Source organism: Scyliorhinus canicula, chromosome 2 (assembly GCF_902713615.1).
Source record: "Scyliorhinus canicula chromosome 2, sScyCan1.1, whole genome shotgun sequence".
NCBI classification, from domain to species: Eukaryota; Metazoa; Chordata; class Chondrichthyes; order Carcharhiniformes; family Scyliorhinidae; genus Scyliorhinus; species Scyliorhinus canicula.
Window position 1 is genome coordinate 61,652,732 of NC_052147.1, and position 14,511 is coordinate 61,667,242.

Consider the following 14,511-nt stretch of genomic DNA (forward strand, 5'->3'; position numbering starts at 1 on the left):
CAAAAAAGTCTGGATCAATGTTGTGTTGAAAAATTACAAAAACATATTTTAAAAGGTACTTTTAGTGAAAAATCTAGTATTGTGCTGTCAGTTGAGTAGTTATTTTTGTCAAGCAACATTGAAGTAATGATGAAGTAGCAGCTGTAAATACAGAACAGCATCAAAATGCAACTCTAAGATAATTGGTATGGTACCCAGGACAATGAATCACGGTGACAGCATAAATTAAATGGCAAAAGTGTCAACAGCAGGGAACTAGAATCTGAAAGAATACTACATGAGATTCAAACATAAGCCTGAAGTATGAACTGGGAGTAGTTTAACTGACTTGAGAAATTCTCAGGTCATGCAGTATCTGTGGAGAGATAAATAGATTTAACATTTCAGTTCTGTTCACTTTCATCAGAACTTGAAAACGTTAAGAAATGCAATGTTTTTTAAATTAAGGCAGAGAACTGGAAAAGAAGAAAAGGGAAGGTCTGTGAGAAGGTGGAAGACAGAAGATATGAACCCTGTGAGAGGGTTGGTGGTGCAAGGCCAAAGGAAATGGTAAAGTCAGGAAACAAAAGATGTGTCCAGAGGTGTGAATGGCAGAAGGATGACCAGTGGCTGCCCAAAAGCAAAGAATGAGAATAAAAACAAGAATAAAAACAGTAAGTCAAGCCAATGAATCAAAAACTTACAAAGTAAAAGAAAGCAAAATAGGGGCAGCTGTTAATTTTGTCATTAAAACTGTGGAACCATATTGATTAAAAGTACTGACTACAATTCTAGGAACCCTTAAGGGAGGATATTAAAACTGTAGAAAAGGCTTTGTTAAAACTCACAAATGTTATACTCTAAATGAGACGTTACTGTTTTAAGAAAATAAGGATAAGTCTATATTTCACTGGAATAGGTTTTCAAAATTGGAAGTTTGAGGTGAAACGGCATAATACTGCTTTCATTACATGGTAGATCACTAAAAGAGGACACAGATTCAGGATCTTCTAGATGTAAAAAGTACTTTGAGACCGTTTCTAGAAGTGATGTTCAAATTATGAATAACTGTTTAGACATTTAAAATAAATTGAACACAAAAAGCGAAGCAGGATTGGAACAGATATTCTCAGCTGAGTTAATATAAGCACGAAAGCCAAATGACATCCTGTGAATCAGTTGTAGAAACCGATGTTGTTGAATTAACCACAGGGCAGTGAGTACCATTGTTTATCATCTCATTGAATACACTACAACAAACAGCTAAAACATTAGATCCTTACAATGACAGTTAACAATTCAAGCCTATTCCCGTGCCTAACAAACCCAACTGGATAGTCAGCCATTTTTCCTAACGGAGGCCCATGATGAACCAGACTGGAAGCCAGCATTGACAATGGGGCTGGGGCAGCAAACACAGAGCCGCAGCATCCTGAGACAGGGACCAACCTCGAAAAGTTCCGCTGTCGCAGCCATTCCACCCGAGCACAGAAGCCGCTCCTTAACTGCCGTGCCAGCCACCTACATAATGAGCAGGCGAGCGAGGGCGATGCCGCTGAATTTTGATGGGGATCCAGGGGCGTTGGACTCTGCTACCTGCCGCTCCCTACCCGCTCGGCGCTTCCGCCATCTTCCCACCACCGGAAGCTGCGCAGTCAAACCCCAAACCCCGCAGCTTCTGCGCAGCCGGGCGCCGCCCTCTGACCCCGGCGGGCTGGCTCTGCGCAGGCGCCGTTTGCTCAGGCCGGTTGGAGGCTTGTTGGTTATTAGGGCTCCCTCCGAGCAGCGTTTTCTGTAACGTGGGCCTGGCAAAAATGAGCGTCCGGGCGGTCTGGTTGCTGGGGCTCGAGAAGGGCGAAACGTCAGTGAAGCTGTCGAGGTAAAAAGGATGTTAAGCTGCGAATAAGCACTAGAATCGGTTCCTCAACTTGAAGCTGTCCCCTTAACAGCAAAGGAGACCCTTCAAAGGACAATGCACTTTTAGCGAACTATGTCATGCAAATAAAAACACGTATGATGTACAAACCTGTTAGGAGAAAAGTTCATTTTGGTTCAATTTTCGTAACGACTGATATTTCATTTCAAGGGGTGCCAAGAAAGCTGAGTGACTTCCTGGCAACTTTTTCACCTAGAGGGTGGCGAGAGGTCAAAGTGAATGATAAAAGGACAAGTCAGGAAACAAAAGATGTGAATGACAGAAGGATGACCAGTGGCTGCCCAAAAGCATAGAATGAGAATAAAAATAGTAAGATGAGACAATGAAACCAAAACTTGCAAAATAAAAGGAAGCAAAATAGAGGCAGATGTTAAGTTTTGACGTTAAAACTGGGACCGTATTGATTAAAAGTAGTGCCTAACATTCTAGGTGCTCTTTGAGGGAGGATGTCTTTGTTTATGAATCGCAGAAATTCTGTATGCAGGTACAAAATGTAACACGAAAGGCAAATGGGCTGTTATCATCTATTGCCAAAAGGCTGGAGTGAAAAGTAGAGAAGGGGCAGCACGGTAGCACAGTGGTTAGCACTGTTGCTTCACAGCGCCAGGGACCCGGGTTCGATTACCGGCTCAGGTGACTGTCTGTGTGGAGTCTGCACATTCTCCCCGCATCTGCGTGGGTTTCCACCAGGTGCTCCAGTTTCCTACCACAGTCCAAAGATGTGCGGGTTAGGTGGATTGGTCACACTAAATTGCACCATAGTGTCCAAAAACGTTAGTTTGAAGGGGATTAAGATGCTAAAAGATTTGTTTCTTACGGGTCAGTTTGCAGGACTGAAGGAGCTGGAAGCGAAGTATGGGCTGGAGCAGGGGGAAGTGTTTAGATACATGCAAATTAAAAATTTTGCCAGAAAGGAGATGCAGAGCTTCCCGGTGGAACCGGCCTCCACATTGTTGGAGGAGGTGCTGACGACAGGGGGACTGGAGAAGGGGGTAGCGTCAGCGGTTTACGGAGCTATTTTGGAAGAGGAGAAGGCAGCAGTGGAAGGGATCAAAGCAAAGTGGGAGGAAGAGTTGGGAGAGGTTATGGAGGAGGGGTTCTGGTGTGAGGTGCTCCGGAGAGTGAATGCCTCCACCTCGTGCGCGAGGTAGGGGCGGATGTAGCTGAAGGTGGTATACAGAGCACACCTCGCGAGGATGAGCCGATTCTTTGAAGGAGTAGAAGATGTGTGTGAGCGTTGCGGGGGGGGGGCGGGGTTGCTAATCACATTCATATGTTTTGGTCTTGTCCAAAGCTAGAGGATAACTGAAGAAGGTTTTTAGGTTAATTTCCAAGGTGGTGCACAGGAAACTGGACCCGGGTCCCTGGGAGGCCATATTCAGGGTGTCGGACCAGCCAGGGTTGGAAACGGCTGCGGAGGCAGATATCGTAGCCTTCGCCTCGTTGGTCGCCCGAAGGCAGATCGTGTTAGGATGGAGAGCAGCCTCTCCACCCAGTGTCCTGGCATAGCGGGGGGACCTGTTGGAATTCTTGACTCCTGAGAAGGTTAAGTTTGAACTGAGGGGAAGGATGGAGGGGTTCTACAATTCATGGGCATTATTCATTATGCACTTTCAAGAACTGGATAACATTGAACATTAGTTGGGGGGGGGGGAATGGGTGGGTGGGTTGGGGGGCGGTGTGTGTTAATGGTGACTATGGGTGATTCCTGATTCCTTTTAACATTTGTTTATGTAAACATGCGGGCTAATGTTTGGGCATTGGTGGGAGAATGGGATCGTTGTTATTGATATGGGGATTGACATATTTGTTACTGATTATTGTTTATTGGTGGTGGGTGTAAATTTAGGAGAAAATGTGAAAAAGGAGAATAAAAAATATTTTTAAAAAACGTTAGTTTGGGTTACGGGGTAGGGTGGAGGTGTGGGCTTAGGTAGGGTGCTCTTTCAGGGGCTGATGTAGATTTGATGGGCCGAATGGCCACTTTCTGCACTGTAAATTCTATGATAAGTATTGTTCCAATTGTATTGGGCGTTGGTGAGACCCCATCTGGAGAATCGTGTCCAGTTTTGGTCTCCTTATTTGAGGAAGGATGCGGTGCCACTGGAAGCGGTTCAGAGGTGGTTCACCAGATTGATTCTGGGGATGAAGGGGTTGACGTTTGTGGAGAGATTAACAGTTTGGTTTATACTCACTGGAGTTTAGAAGGATGAGAGGGGATCTGATCGAGGTATATAAAATACTGCAAGGGATTGATAAAGTAAATTGAGACCAAATGTTCCCCCTTGTGGGCTAATCTAGAACAAGAGGTTACAGATGCAGGTTGAGAGGCAGTAGATTTAAAACTGAGATGAGGAGGCACTACCTCTCGCAGAGGGTGGTGAATTTGTGGAACTCTCTACCCCATTGTGCAGTGGAGTCCGAATCATTAAATGGTTTCGGGACAAAGATACATCTATTTCTGATTTTTAAAAATGGTTTAAAAGGATGTGGGGAACAGGTAGGGAGGTGGCTTTGAGACCAGGAAGAGATCGGCCACGATCTGATTGAATGGCAGAGCAGGCTTGAATGGCTGAATTGCCTACACCTCCTAATTCCTATGTAACAAAAACTTGCATTTGTACAATGTGTTTAAAAGCAAAGTGGCCCAAGTTGATTGAAGACACAAATTGGGCCAAACAAGCATTGGATAGATGATTGAAAGCTTGGTCTTAGGGCGAGATTTTAAGCAAGGTCTTGAAGAATTATAGAACCCTGCAATGCAGAAGGAGGCCATTTTGCCCATCGAGTCTGCACCCGACCCTCCGAAAGAGCATTCCACCCATGCCCATTCCCCGCCTGATCTCAATAACCTCTTAACCTAACCAACACATCTTTTGGAACTATGGGGCAATTAAGCATGGCCTCCATGTAACTTCACATCTTTGGACTGTGTTGGGGGGGGGGACTGGAGCACCCTGTAGAAACCCACACAGACACAGGGAGAATGTGCAAACCCCATACAGACAGTCACCCAAGGTTGGAATTGAACCTGGGTCCCTGCTGCTGTGATGCAGCAGTGCTAACCACTGTGCCACCTGGCCAAGAGACAGGAATTCCACAGGTTAGAAGGTTAGAGCCAAGACAACTACCATTAATGGAGTGAAGTGGCAGATGCAGGGTGCACAAGAGGCCAGAAATGAAGGAACACAAAATTCTTGGAGGAAAATGAAATGTATTTTTCTTTGATATTGATTTTCTTAGTAATATGTATGAATTACTCAATGCAAGTATTGAAATTTCCATGAGGGACAGCTCATGAAATCGCATGCTTTACAGCAGAGGTAAACTTGGATGATGAATGAGAGCCTTTCCTCCAGTGTGTGTGAATATATATAATATATATACAAAGTAACTAGTAACAAGACTATATTTAATTACATATGCAACTATAACTTTCTATTTCAAGTATAAATAAGTTAGAGACAATACCATTAATATCAAATTACAAATCTACTGGATTAGACTTTGACACGACTGATACTTTTTAATATTGAACCATTCCTGATGAAAGTATATTTCATTAACTCTGAAATGTATGCTATTCTATTTGTTTATGAGACTTAAGATATAGGCATTGGCTGTATAATATACTGCGCAGTGCAATTGAGGTTTTGTGCACAGACTTTCAGGCGATGTTTGTCAGCAATTTTGATGCCCATGTGATTCAAAAAAGAGAAGTAGAAGCATGGATAAAAGAAGTCTAATAAGTAGAAAAAGTTGTGGTAAGTGGCTGGTTTTTCAATTGAGAACAAGGCACACAGTGGACTTCCACAGGATTTGTACTAGGATCACCACTTATTTTGATATAAATTACCGGCTTGGACTTGGGGTTACAGAGCATAATTTTGAAAGTTGGTAACAAAGGGGCACAGATTTAAAGTAATTGTCGAAAGAATCAAAGGCAGAATGAGGAAAAAGCTTTTTCATGGAATGGGTGGTCAGGATTTGGAAGGGACTACCTGATGATCTGTCAATATAGATTCAATAACAGCCTTCAAAAAGTAATTGATTCAATATTTGAAGGAGAAAGAATTGCAGAGATATGGGAAAAGAGTGGATGAGTGGAACTTCTGCAAAAGCCAGACTCACAAGGCCAAATTACTTCCTGCAGATGTCTTTTTCTATGTATTCAGTTGGCTCAGGAGAAAATAATTTTCATTAATACAGCGCCTTTCATGAGCTCAGTCCCAAAGCACTTGATGAGCTCTGAAGAGTCATATGGACTCAAAGCGTTAACTCTGTTTCTCACTCCATAGATGCTGCCAGACCTACTGAATTTTTCCAGCATTTTCTGTTTTTATTTAGTAAGTTTGCCACCTAGATTTGGCCAATACTGCTGATTCCAAGCCAGTAAAAGACAAGTGCAATGGTGTATTGACATTAAAGCAAATAAAGTCACTGTGATATGGATGGGAGGCAGGAAATGCAAATTCAATTTGATTTTAATATTTCTGTATACAAGTTTAGTTATTGTGCATATAAAAGAAAAAAAATTCACTTTTGCATGAATATTACACCTATTATTTGCATTTTGTACAATTTCATCAGGGACATAAAGTATTGCTTTAAACAAACTGCTCACAATTAAATCAACCTTTACTGACTGTTATTAAAGAAAACACATGCTTTTTTTCCTAGACGATATCCAACAGTTGAAAAAAGAGCCCGTATTTTCAATGGCGAAAGCTATACAAAGGTCCCAGAAGATAAGGTCTTCCAAAATGCACTGTTAGCTGAACTCGGTATGACTGATTTGGACAAGAACTTTGTGGAACACAGAGATAGCTGTTGCAGAATAAATAAGACATCTGTTTATGAGATTGCAATTGGAGATGGTGTTCTTTGGCCTGTTCTTGTATTGACACAAAATGCAATCCTCTATGCTTGTCTTCCTTTAGTTGAACAGTCTTTGACTCCCCACCCACCGTTAATGTCTCTACGTGGAATTTCTTCTGCATTTGCCCTGCTAACAGGATTAATGACCTTTTTAAACATGGCACAAAGAAATGAATCAGAAATTGCTACCAAAGTGGCGCAGCTGCCTGCCATGTTGATGCATGCGTGTCCATTGGGGACTCCAACAGATACTGACTTTGGATTAATGCAGACCCTCTCTGGCAGCCTTGTTCCTCAGAATGCAATCTCTTCAGCACAGGCACAAAAACAACCAGCCTGGAAGCCTGGTGTATACAAAGGGAAACCACAGGTTAATGTATGTGTTACTGAACAGATTACATCCATGCAGTATGACAAGAAGGATTTCATTGACATGTGGCAGGAGTATGGAACTGTATCATGTAAGGTGAGGTTCATGTACAGTAAACTGTTTATAGAATTCACATTTCCAACTCAAATAAAGAAGGCTGTATTGTATTTTAAAAACAGTTGCTTTTTAACATAGAAACATTAATGTTCATTCATTTAGTGAGATCACTTTTGTTATAACAGTAAACTTCAATAAATTTCTCCCGATTTTCTGAATTCTAACTTCTAAATAAATAACAATAATAATCTTTATTGTCACAAATAGGCTTACATTAACACTGCAATGAAGTTACTGCAAAAAGCCCCGAGTCGCCACATTCTAGCGCCTTTTCGGGTACATGGAGGGAGAATTCAGAACGTCCAAATTACCTAACAGCACGTCTTTCAGGACTTGTGGGAGGAAACCGGAGCACCCGGAGGAAACCCACGCAGACACAGGGAGAACGTGCATACTACGCACAAACAGTGACCCAAGCCGGGAATCAAACCTGGGACCCTAGTGCTGTGAAGCAACAGTGCTAGCCACTGTGCTACCATGCTGCCCTCATATAAGGATGTGTATTGAGTTACAGCTTTATGCTTAGTTTAATGAATTAAAATTCCTTTACTTATTGGTATTTTTTTTATAATAACTAGGACAGTAAAAATGGGATGGATCTGGCTGGTAGCATCTCTTTCATGTAGCCTGTGGCATGAGAGAATTATTTTCACTTTAGAGTGCGAACATGATTGATTCAAGTCCGCCCCCCGGCCAGGACATACAGGACATAATCAGTTAACGTGGGTACCAATGAAGTGCTGCACTGCAGGAGATGGTTTCTTTCCAAAGAGATATTAACCCACAGTTTGCCCCGCCTGTACAAGTATGTATAAGATTCCATAATATTATATGATAATCACCAGGTTGTGGCAAGGGAGTGACCGTGATGTCTGAAGCAACATTTATCTCTTAGCATAGTGATTAGCACTGTTGCTTCATAGCGCCAGGGACCCTGATTTGATTCTTGGCTTGGGTCACTGTCTGTGCGAAGTCTGCACATTCACCCCATGTCTGTGTGGGGATTCTCCGGGTGCTCCGGTTTCCTCCACAAGTCCCGAAAGACGTACTTGTTAGACAAATTGGACATTCTGAATTCTCCCTCAGTGTACCCGAACAGGCGCGGGTGTGTGGCAATTAGGGGAATTTCACAGTAACTTCATAGCAGTGTTAATGTAAGCCTACTTTAACACTAATAAAAGATTATTAGATAAACCAAATGTTTACGTAAGAAGTCTTACAACACCAGGTTAAAGTCCAACAGGTTTGATTCAAACACGAGCTTTCGGAGCGCAGCTCCTTCCTCAGGTGAATGGCGAGGTATGTTCCAGAAACATTTATATAGACAAAGTCAGAGATGCTGGACAATGCTTGGAATGCAGGCATTTGCAGGTAATCAAATCATTGCAGATCCAGGGAGAGGGATAATCACAGGTTAAAGAGGTGTAAATTGTCTCAAGCCCGAACAGTTGGTAGGGTTTTGCAAATCCAGGCCTGATGGTGGGGGCTGGATGTAATGCGACATGAATCCAAGATCCCTGTTGAGGCCGCACTCATGCGTGCGGAATTTAGCTATAAGTTTTTGCTCGGCAATTCTGCGTTGTCGCGTGTCCTGAAGACCGCCTTGGAGAACGCTTACCCGGAGATCAGAGGCTGAATGCCCTTGACTGCTGAAGTGTTCCCCGACTGGAAGGGAACGTTCCTGCCTGGTGACTGTTGCACGATGCCCGTTTATTCGTTGTCGCAGTGTCTGCATGGTCTCGCCAATGTACCATGCTTCGGGACATCCTTTCCTGCAGCATAAGAGGTAGACTACATTGGTTGAGTCGCACGAGTATGTGCCACGTACCTGGTGGGTGGTGTTACCACGTGTAATGGTGGTATCCGAGTCGATGATCTGGCATGTCTTGCAGAGATTGCCCTGGCAGGGTTGTGTGGTGTCGTGGTCGCTGTTCTGAATGCTGGGTAATTTGCTGCAAACAATCGTTTGTTTGAGGTTGCGCGGTTGTTTGAAGGCCAGTAGTGGGGGTGTGGGGATGACCTTGGCAAGATGTTCATCTTCATTGATGATGTGTTGAAGGCTGCGAAGAAGATGTCGTAGTTTCTCCACCCCAGGAAAGTACTGGACGACGAAGGGGCCTTTAAACAACCGCGCAACCTCAAACAAACCATTGTTTGCAGCAAATTACCCAGCCTTCAGAACAGCGACCACGACACCACACAACCCTGCCAGGGCAATCTCTGCAAGACATGCCAGATCATCGACTCGGATACCACCATTACACGTGGTAACACCACCCACCAGGTACGCGGCACATACTCGTGCGACTCAACCAATGTAGTCTACCTCTTGCACTGCAGGAAAGGATGTCCTGAAGCGTGGTACATTGGTAAGACTATGCAGACACTGCGACAACGAATGAATGGGCATCGTGCAACAATCACCAGGCAGGAACGTTCCCTTCCAGTCGGGGAACACTTCAGCAGTCAAGGGCATTCAGCCTCTGATCTCCGGGTAAGCGTTCTCCAAGGCGGTCTTCAGGACACGCGACAACGCAGAATTGCCGAGCAAAAACTTATAGCTAAATTCCGCACGCATGAGTGCGGCCTCAACAGGGATCTTGGATTCATGTCGCATTACATCCAGCCCCCACCATCAGGCCTGGATTTGCAAAACCCTACCAACTGTTCGGGCTTGAGACAATTTACACCTCTTTAACCTGTGATTATCCCTCTCCCTGGATCTGCAATGATTTGATTACCTGCAAATGCCTGCATTCCAAGCATTGTCCAGCATCTCTGACTTTGTCTATATAAATGTTTCTGGAACATACCTCGCCATTCACCTGAGGAAGGAGCTGCGCTCCGAAAGCTCGTGTTTGAATCAAACCTGTTGGACTTTAACCTGGTGTTGTAAGACTTCTTACTGTGCTCACCCCAGTCCAACGCCGGCATCTCCACAAAATGTTTACGTGATTGCGATTTACAGGTTGCACATTGGCTGTTGTGCTTTTAACAGCTGTAGCAACACTTGAAAAGTAATTCATAGGCTGCAAACACAATGTAAATGCTCTTTTCTTTCTATCTGTATGTTGTCTTTGTGAGTGGTTAGCACTGCTGCCTCTCAGCACCGAGGACACGGGTTTGATACTGGCTCCTGGTCACTGTCCGTGTGGAGTTTGCACATTCTCTCCGTGTCTGCGTAGGTCTCACCCCCATAACCAAAAGATGTGCAGGGTTGGTGGACTGGCCACGCTAAATTGCCCCTTAATTGGGAAAAAAAGAATTGGGTACTCTAAATTTATTTTAATTAGGTCTTGGAAGTATTTGCTGCAAATACTCTTTGCTGTCTTTTATTTAAAAAAATGCTTGATTCTAATTTTCTTCATATTCTTTTGTTTCTGACCAACTGTATTTGTTCCAATTTAGTGTGATCTAGAAGGAATAATGCCAACTGTTACAGTAAGTCTGAATCTACCTATCAACGGGTCTCCTCTCCAGGATATCCTTGTGCATCCGTGTGTCAGTGCAGTTGACTCCACTATCCTGACTTTTAACAGTGTTGATGATATGGATGATTCACTGTTCAATGGACCATATAAATTTCCTTTCACACCACCATTAGATGTATTTAAACTTTGTTACTACACCTCCCAGGTAAGAAAATGTTGTATTTTTTGAACTGAACACAAAATGCCTGCAGTGAATTTTGTGAAATTCCTTTATAAGCCATTTCTTTAAATAAAGTGATATTTTCATCAAAGTTGAATTGAATTTAGCTTGCTTTGGATTGTCAGTTTTTAGCTTGTTCTCAGATGTCAACCTTGCCTCAGGGTAGTCGTCTCCCCAGTACGTCAGAGTGCCATACGTTTAGTTACTTTATAACAGAGATTATACTTCAAACTCCCCAGGGCCCAAAATGCCGTGAAATGCTTTCGGACATCTTAAGGACAAAGAGGATGCCATATAAATTTACGTCTTTTCTTTATTCCCTTCAATTTTCTCCTTCAATTAATTATGGTAAATATGCAGACACCCTTAGTGGGGTACATTTTGGTGTCAGTTATTTATCTTTGAATTTTTTTTGTTCATTTGATTGTGCTGCCATTTCTTAAATGAACCTTGTTACAGAGTATGTGTAGAATTATTGAATTGGACCAAAATGTTTCCCAGAAGCTGTCAGCTGACATTGGCAAACCTTGCCTCCCATGTGGGCAGCACAATAGCATCATGGTTAGCACAGTTGCTTCACAGCTACCAGGGTCCCAGGTTAGATTCCCGGCCTGGGTCACTGTCTGTGTGGAGTCTGCACGTTCTCCCCGTGTCTGTGTGGGTTTCCTACGGGTGCTCCAGTTTCCTCCCACAGTCCAAAGATGTGCAGGTTAGGTGGATTGGCCATGCTAAATTGCCCTTAGTGTCCAAAAAGGTTAAGTGGGGGTTACGGGGTTAGGGTAGAGACGTGGGCTTGAGTAGGGTGCTCTTTGTAAGGGCCGGTTCAGACTCGATGGGCCGAATGGCCTCCTTCTGCACTGTAAATTCTATGATCCATTGACACTATCTACATCTCCGCTGCCTTGGGAAAGCGGGCCGCATAATCAAAGACTCCTCCCACCCGGCTTACTCACTCTTCCAACGGGTAGGAAATACAAAAGCCTGATAACACGCACGGACAGATTCAAAAACAGCTTCTTCCCCGCTGTTACCAGACTCCTAAAGGCCCTCTTATGGACTGACCTGATTAATACTACACTCCTGTATGTTTCACCCGATGCCGGTGTCTATGTATTTACATTGTATACTTTGTGTTGCCCTATTATGCATTTTCTTTTATTTTGTTTTCATGCTCTAAATGATCTGTTTGAGCTCTCGCAGAAAATTACTTTTCACTGTACCTCGGTACACATGGCAATAAACAAATCCAATCCAATCCAATCCAATGCAGCCAAAGACTGTTTATTAAATATGTGACCATAACATGATAGAATTCTTCATTAGGATGGAAAATTAAGTGACCAAATCTGAAAGTAGGGTCCTCAATCTATACAAAGGAAACCACAAAGGTATGATGGGTGCTTTGGCTATAATAAATTGGGGAACTTCATTAAAAGGCATGACAGTGGTTAGACAATGGCAAATATTTAAGGAATGAATGCATTTAACTATTAAAACAGTTATATGTTCCTTTCTAGCACAAAAACACAAAAGGAAAAGCAATCCAACCATGGCTAACAAAAGAGGAGTCATATAAAGTTGCCAGATAAAGTAGCAAGCCTGAAGATTAGCAGCAGTTTAGAATTCAGCAAAGAAGGACCAAGACATTGATTAAGAGGGGAAAATAGAGGATGAGGATAAACTTGCAAGGAACATAAAAGCAGGCTGTAAAAGAGTCTATAAGTATGTAAAACCAAAATGATTAATGAAGACAAGTGTAGTCCCTTACAGTCTGAAATGGGAGAATTTGTAATGCAGAACAAGGAAATGGAAGAGCAATTAAACAACTACTTTAGTTCTGTCTTCACAGAAGAAGACACAAATGATTTCCCAGAAATTCGGGGGTCTACTGAGAAGGAGACATTGAAGGAAATGAGTATTAGTAAAAAAAAAGATGCAGAAAAAAAATAATGGGATTGAAAGCTGATAAATCCCAAAGGCCTGATAATCTACATGCCAGGGCACTAAAGGAGGTAGCCATGGAAATAGTGCAGGTGTTGCTTATAAATCCCAAAGGCCTGATAATCTACATACCAGGGTACTAAAGGAGGTAGCCATGGAAATAGTGCAGGTGTTGCTTGTCATCTTCCAAAACAGTCCTGGCAGATTGGAGGGTGACAGATGTAACCCCGCTGTGTAAAAAAGGAGGGAAAATAAAGGGAATTACAGACCGGTTAGCCTAACGTCAGTAGGAAGGAAAATGCTGGAGTCAAAGGATGTGATAACAGGATACTTGATTGGACAAAGTCAACATGGACTTATGAAAGGGAAATCACATTTGACAAGCCTACTGGGGTTTTTTGAGGACATAGCTAATAAAATAGATAAGGGAGAAGAACCAATGGATGTGGTGTATTTGAATTTTCAGAAAGCTTTTGATGAAGTCCCATATAAGAGGTTAGTGTGCAAGATTAAAGCACATGGGATTCGGGGTAATATATTGACATGGTTTGAAAATTGGTCAACAGACAGGAAACACAGAGTAGGAATAAATGGATCTTTTTCAGAGTGGCAGGCGGTGAATACTGGAGTACAGCGGAAATCAATGCTTAAGCCCCAGCTATTCACAATATATATCAATGGTTTAGCTGAAGGAAGCAAATGTAACACAGGTTTGCTGACGAGACAAACTAGATGGGAATGTAAGTGGTGATGAAGATGAAAAGAGGCTTCAAGGTGATTTAGACAAGTTGTGTAAGTGGGCAAATACATGGCAGATGCAGTATGACATAGATAAATGTGAAGCTGTCCACTTCAGTCGGAGAAACAGAATGGCAGAGACTTAATTAAATTGTGATAGATTGGGAAATATTGAGGTACAAAGGGACCTGGGAGTCCTGATACACAAGTCATTGAAAACAAGCATGCAGGTGCAGCAAGCAATTAGGAAAGCAAACAGAATATTGGCCTCCATTGCAGAAGGATTTGAGTACAGGAATGAGGTGTACAGAGCCTTGAGAGGCTACACCTGGAATATTGTGTGCAGTTTTGGTCTCCTTACCTAAGAAAGGATACTTGTCATGGAGAGAGTGCAGCGAAGGTTCACCAAACTGATTCCTGGGTTGGCAGGACTGTCGTATGAGGAGAGATTGAGTCCACTAGGCCTGTGTTCATTGGAGTTTAGAAGAATGAGAGCAGATCTAATTGAAACATACAAAATTCTGAAAGGGTTAAACAGACTGGATGGATGCAGGGATGATATTTCCTCTGACTGGGGGTCCAGAATGAGAAGTCACAGTCTCAGGATATGCAGTCGGCCATGGAGGACTGAGATGAGGAAACATTTCTTCACTCAAGGTGGTGGACCTGTAGAATTCTCTACCACGGGAGGCTGTAGAGGCCAAGCCACTGAATACATTTAGGAAGGAAATAGATTTCTAGACACTAAAGGTGTTGAGGGATATGGGGAGAGAGCTGGAATATGGCATTGAGATGTAGGATCAGCCATTATCATATTGAATGGCAGAGCAGGCTCGAGGGGTCAAATGGTGTTTCTATGAATCCTCCCCATGGTCCATTTGGGCAGCACGGTAGCATTGTG

General features: G+C 43.0%; 2 protein-coding genes across 2 annotated transcripts in view; one reads left to right on the forward strand and one right to left on the reverse strand.

The window, feature by feature from the left end:
- Positions 1 to 1,628, reverse strand: part of exoc5 (exocyst complex component 5) — an 81,869-nt gene extending 80,241 nt beyond the window's left edge. The window contains exon 1 of the mRNA XM_038779758.1: positions 1,429 to 1,628. Coding sequence (XP_038635686.1) covers positions 1,429 to 1,455 — 27 coding nt within the window. The 5' untranslated portion in view covers positions 1,456 to 1,628. The remainder of the gene's footprint in view (positions 1 to 1,428) is intronic.
- Positions 1,629 to 1,696: 68 nt separating this feature from the next.
- The window catches only part of ap5m1 (adaptor related protein complex 5 subunit mu 1), a 34,780-nt gene continuing 21,965 nt past the window's right edge, over positions 1,697 to 14,511 (forward strand). The window contains exons 1-3 of the mRNA XM_038779771.1: positions 1,697 to 1,858; positions 6,596 to 7,259; positions 10,689 to 10,916. Coding sequence (XP_038635699.1) covers positions 1,794 to 1,858; positions 6,596 to 7,259; positions 10,689 to 10,916 — 957 coding nt within the window. The 5' untranslated portion in view covers positions 1,697 to 1,793. The remainder of the gene's footprint in view (positions 1,859 to 6,595; positions 7,260 to 10,688; positions 10,917 to 14,511) is intronic.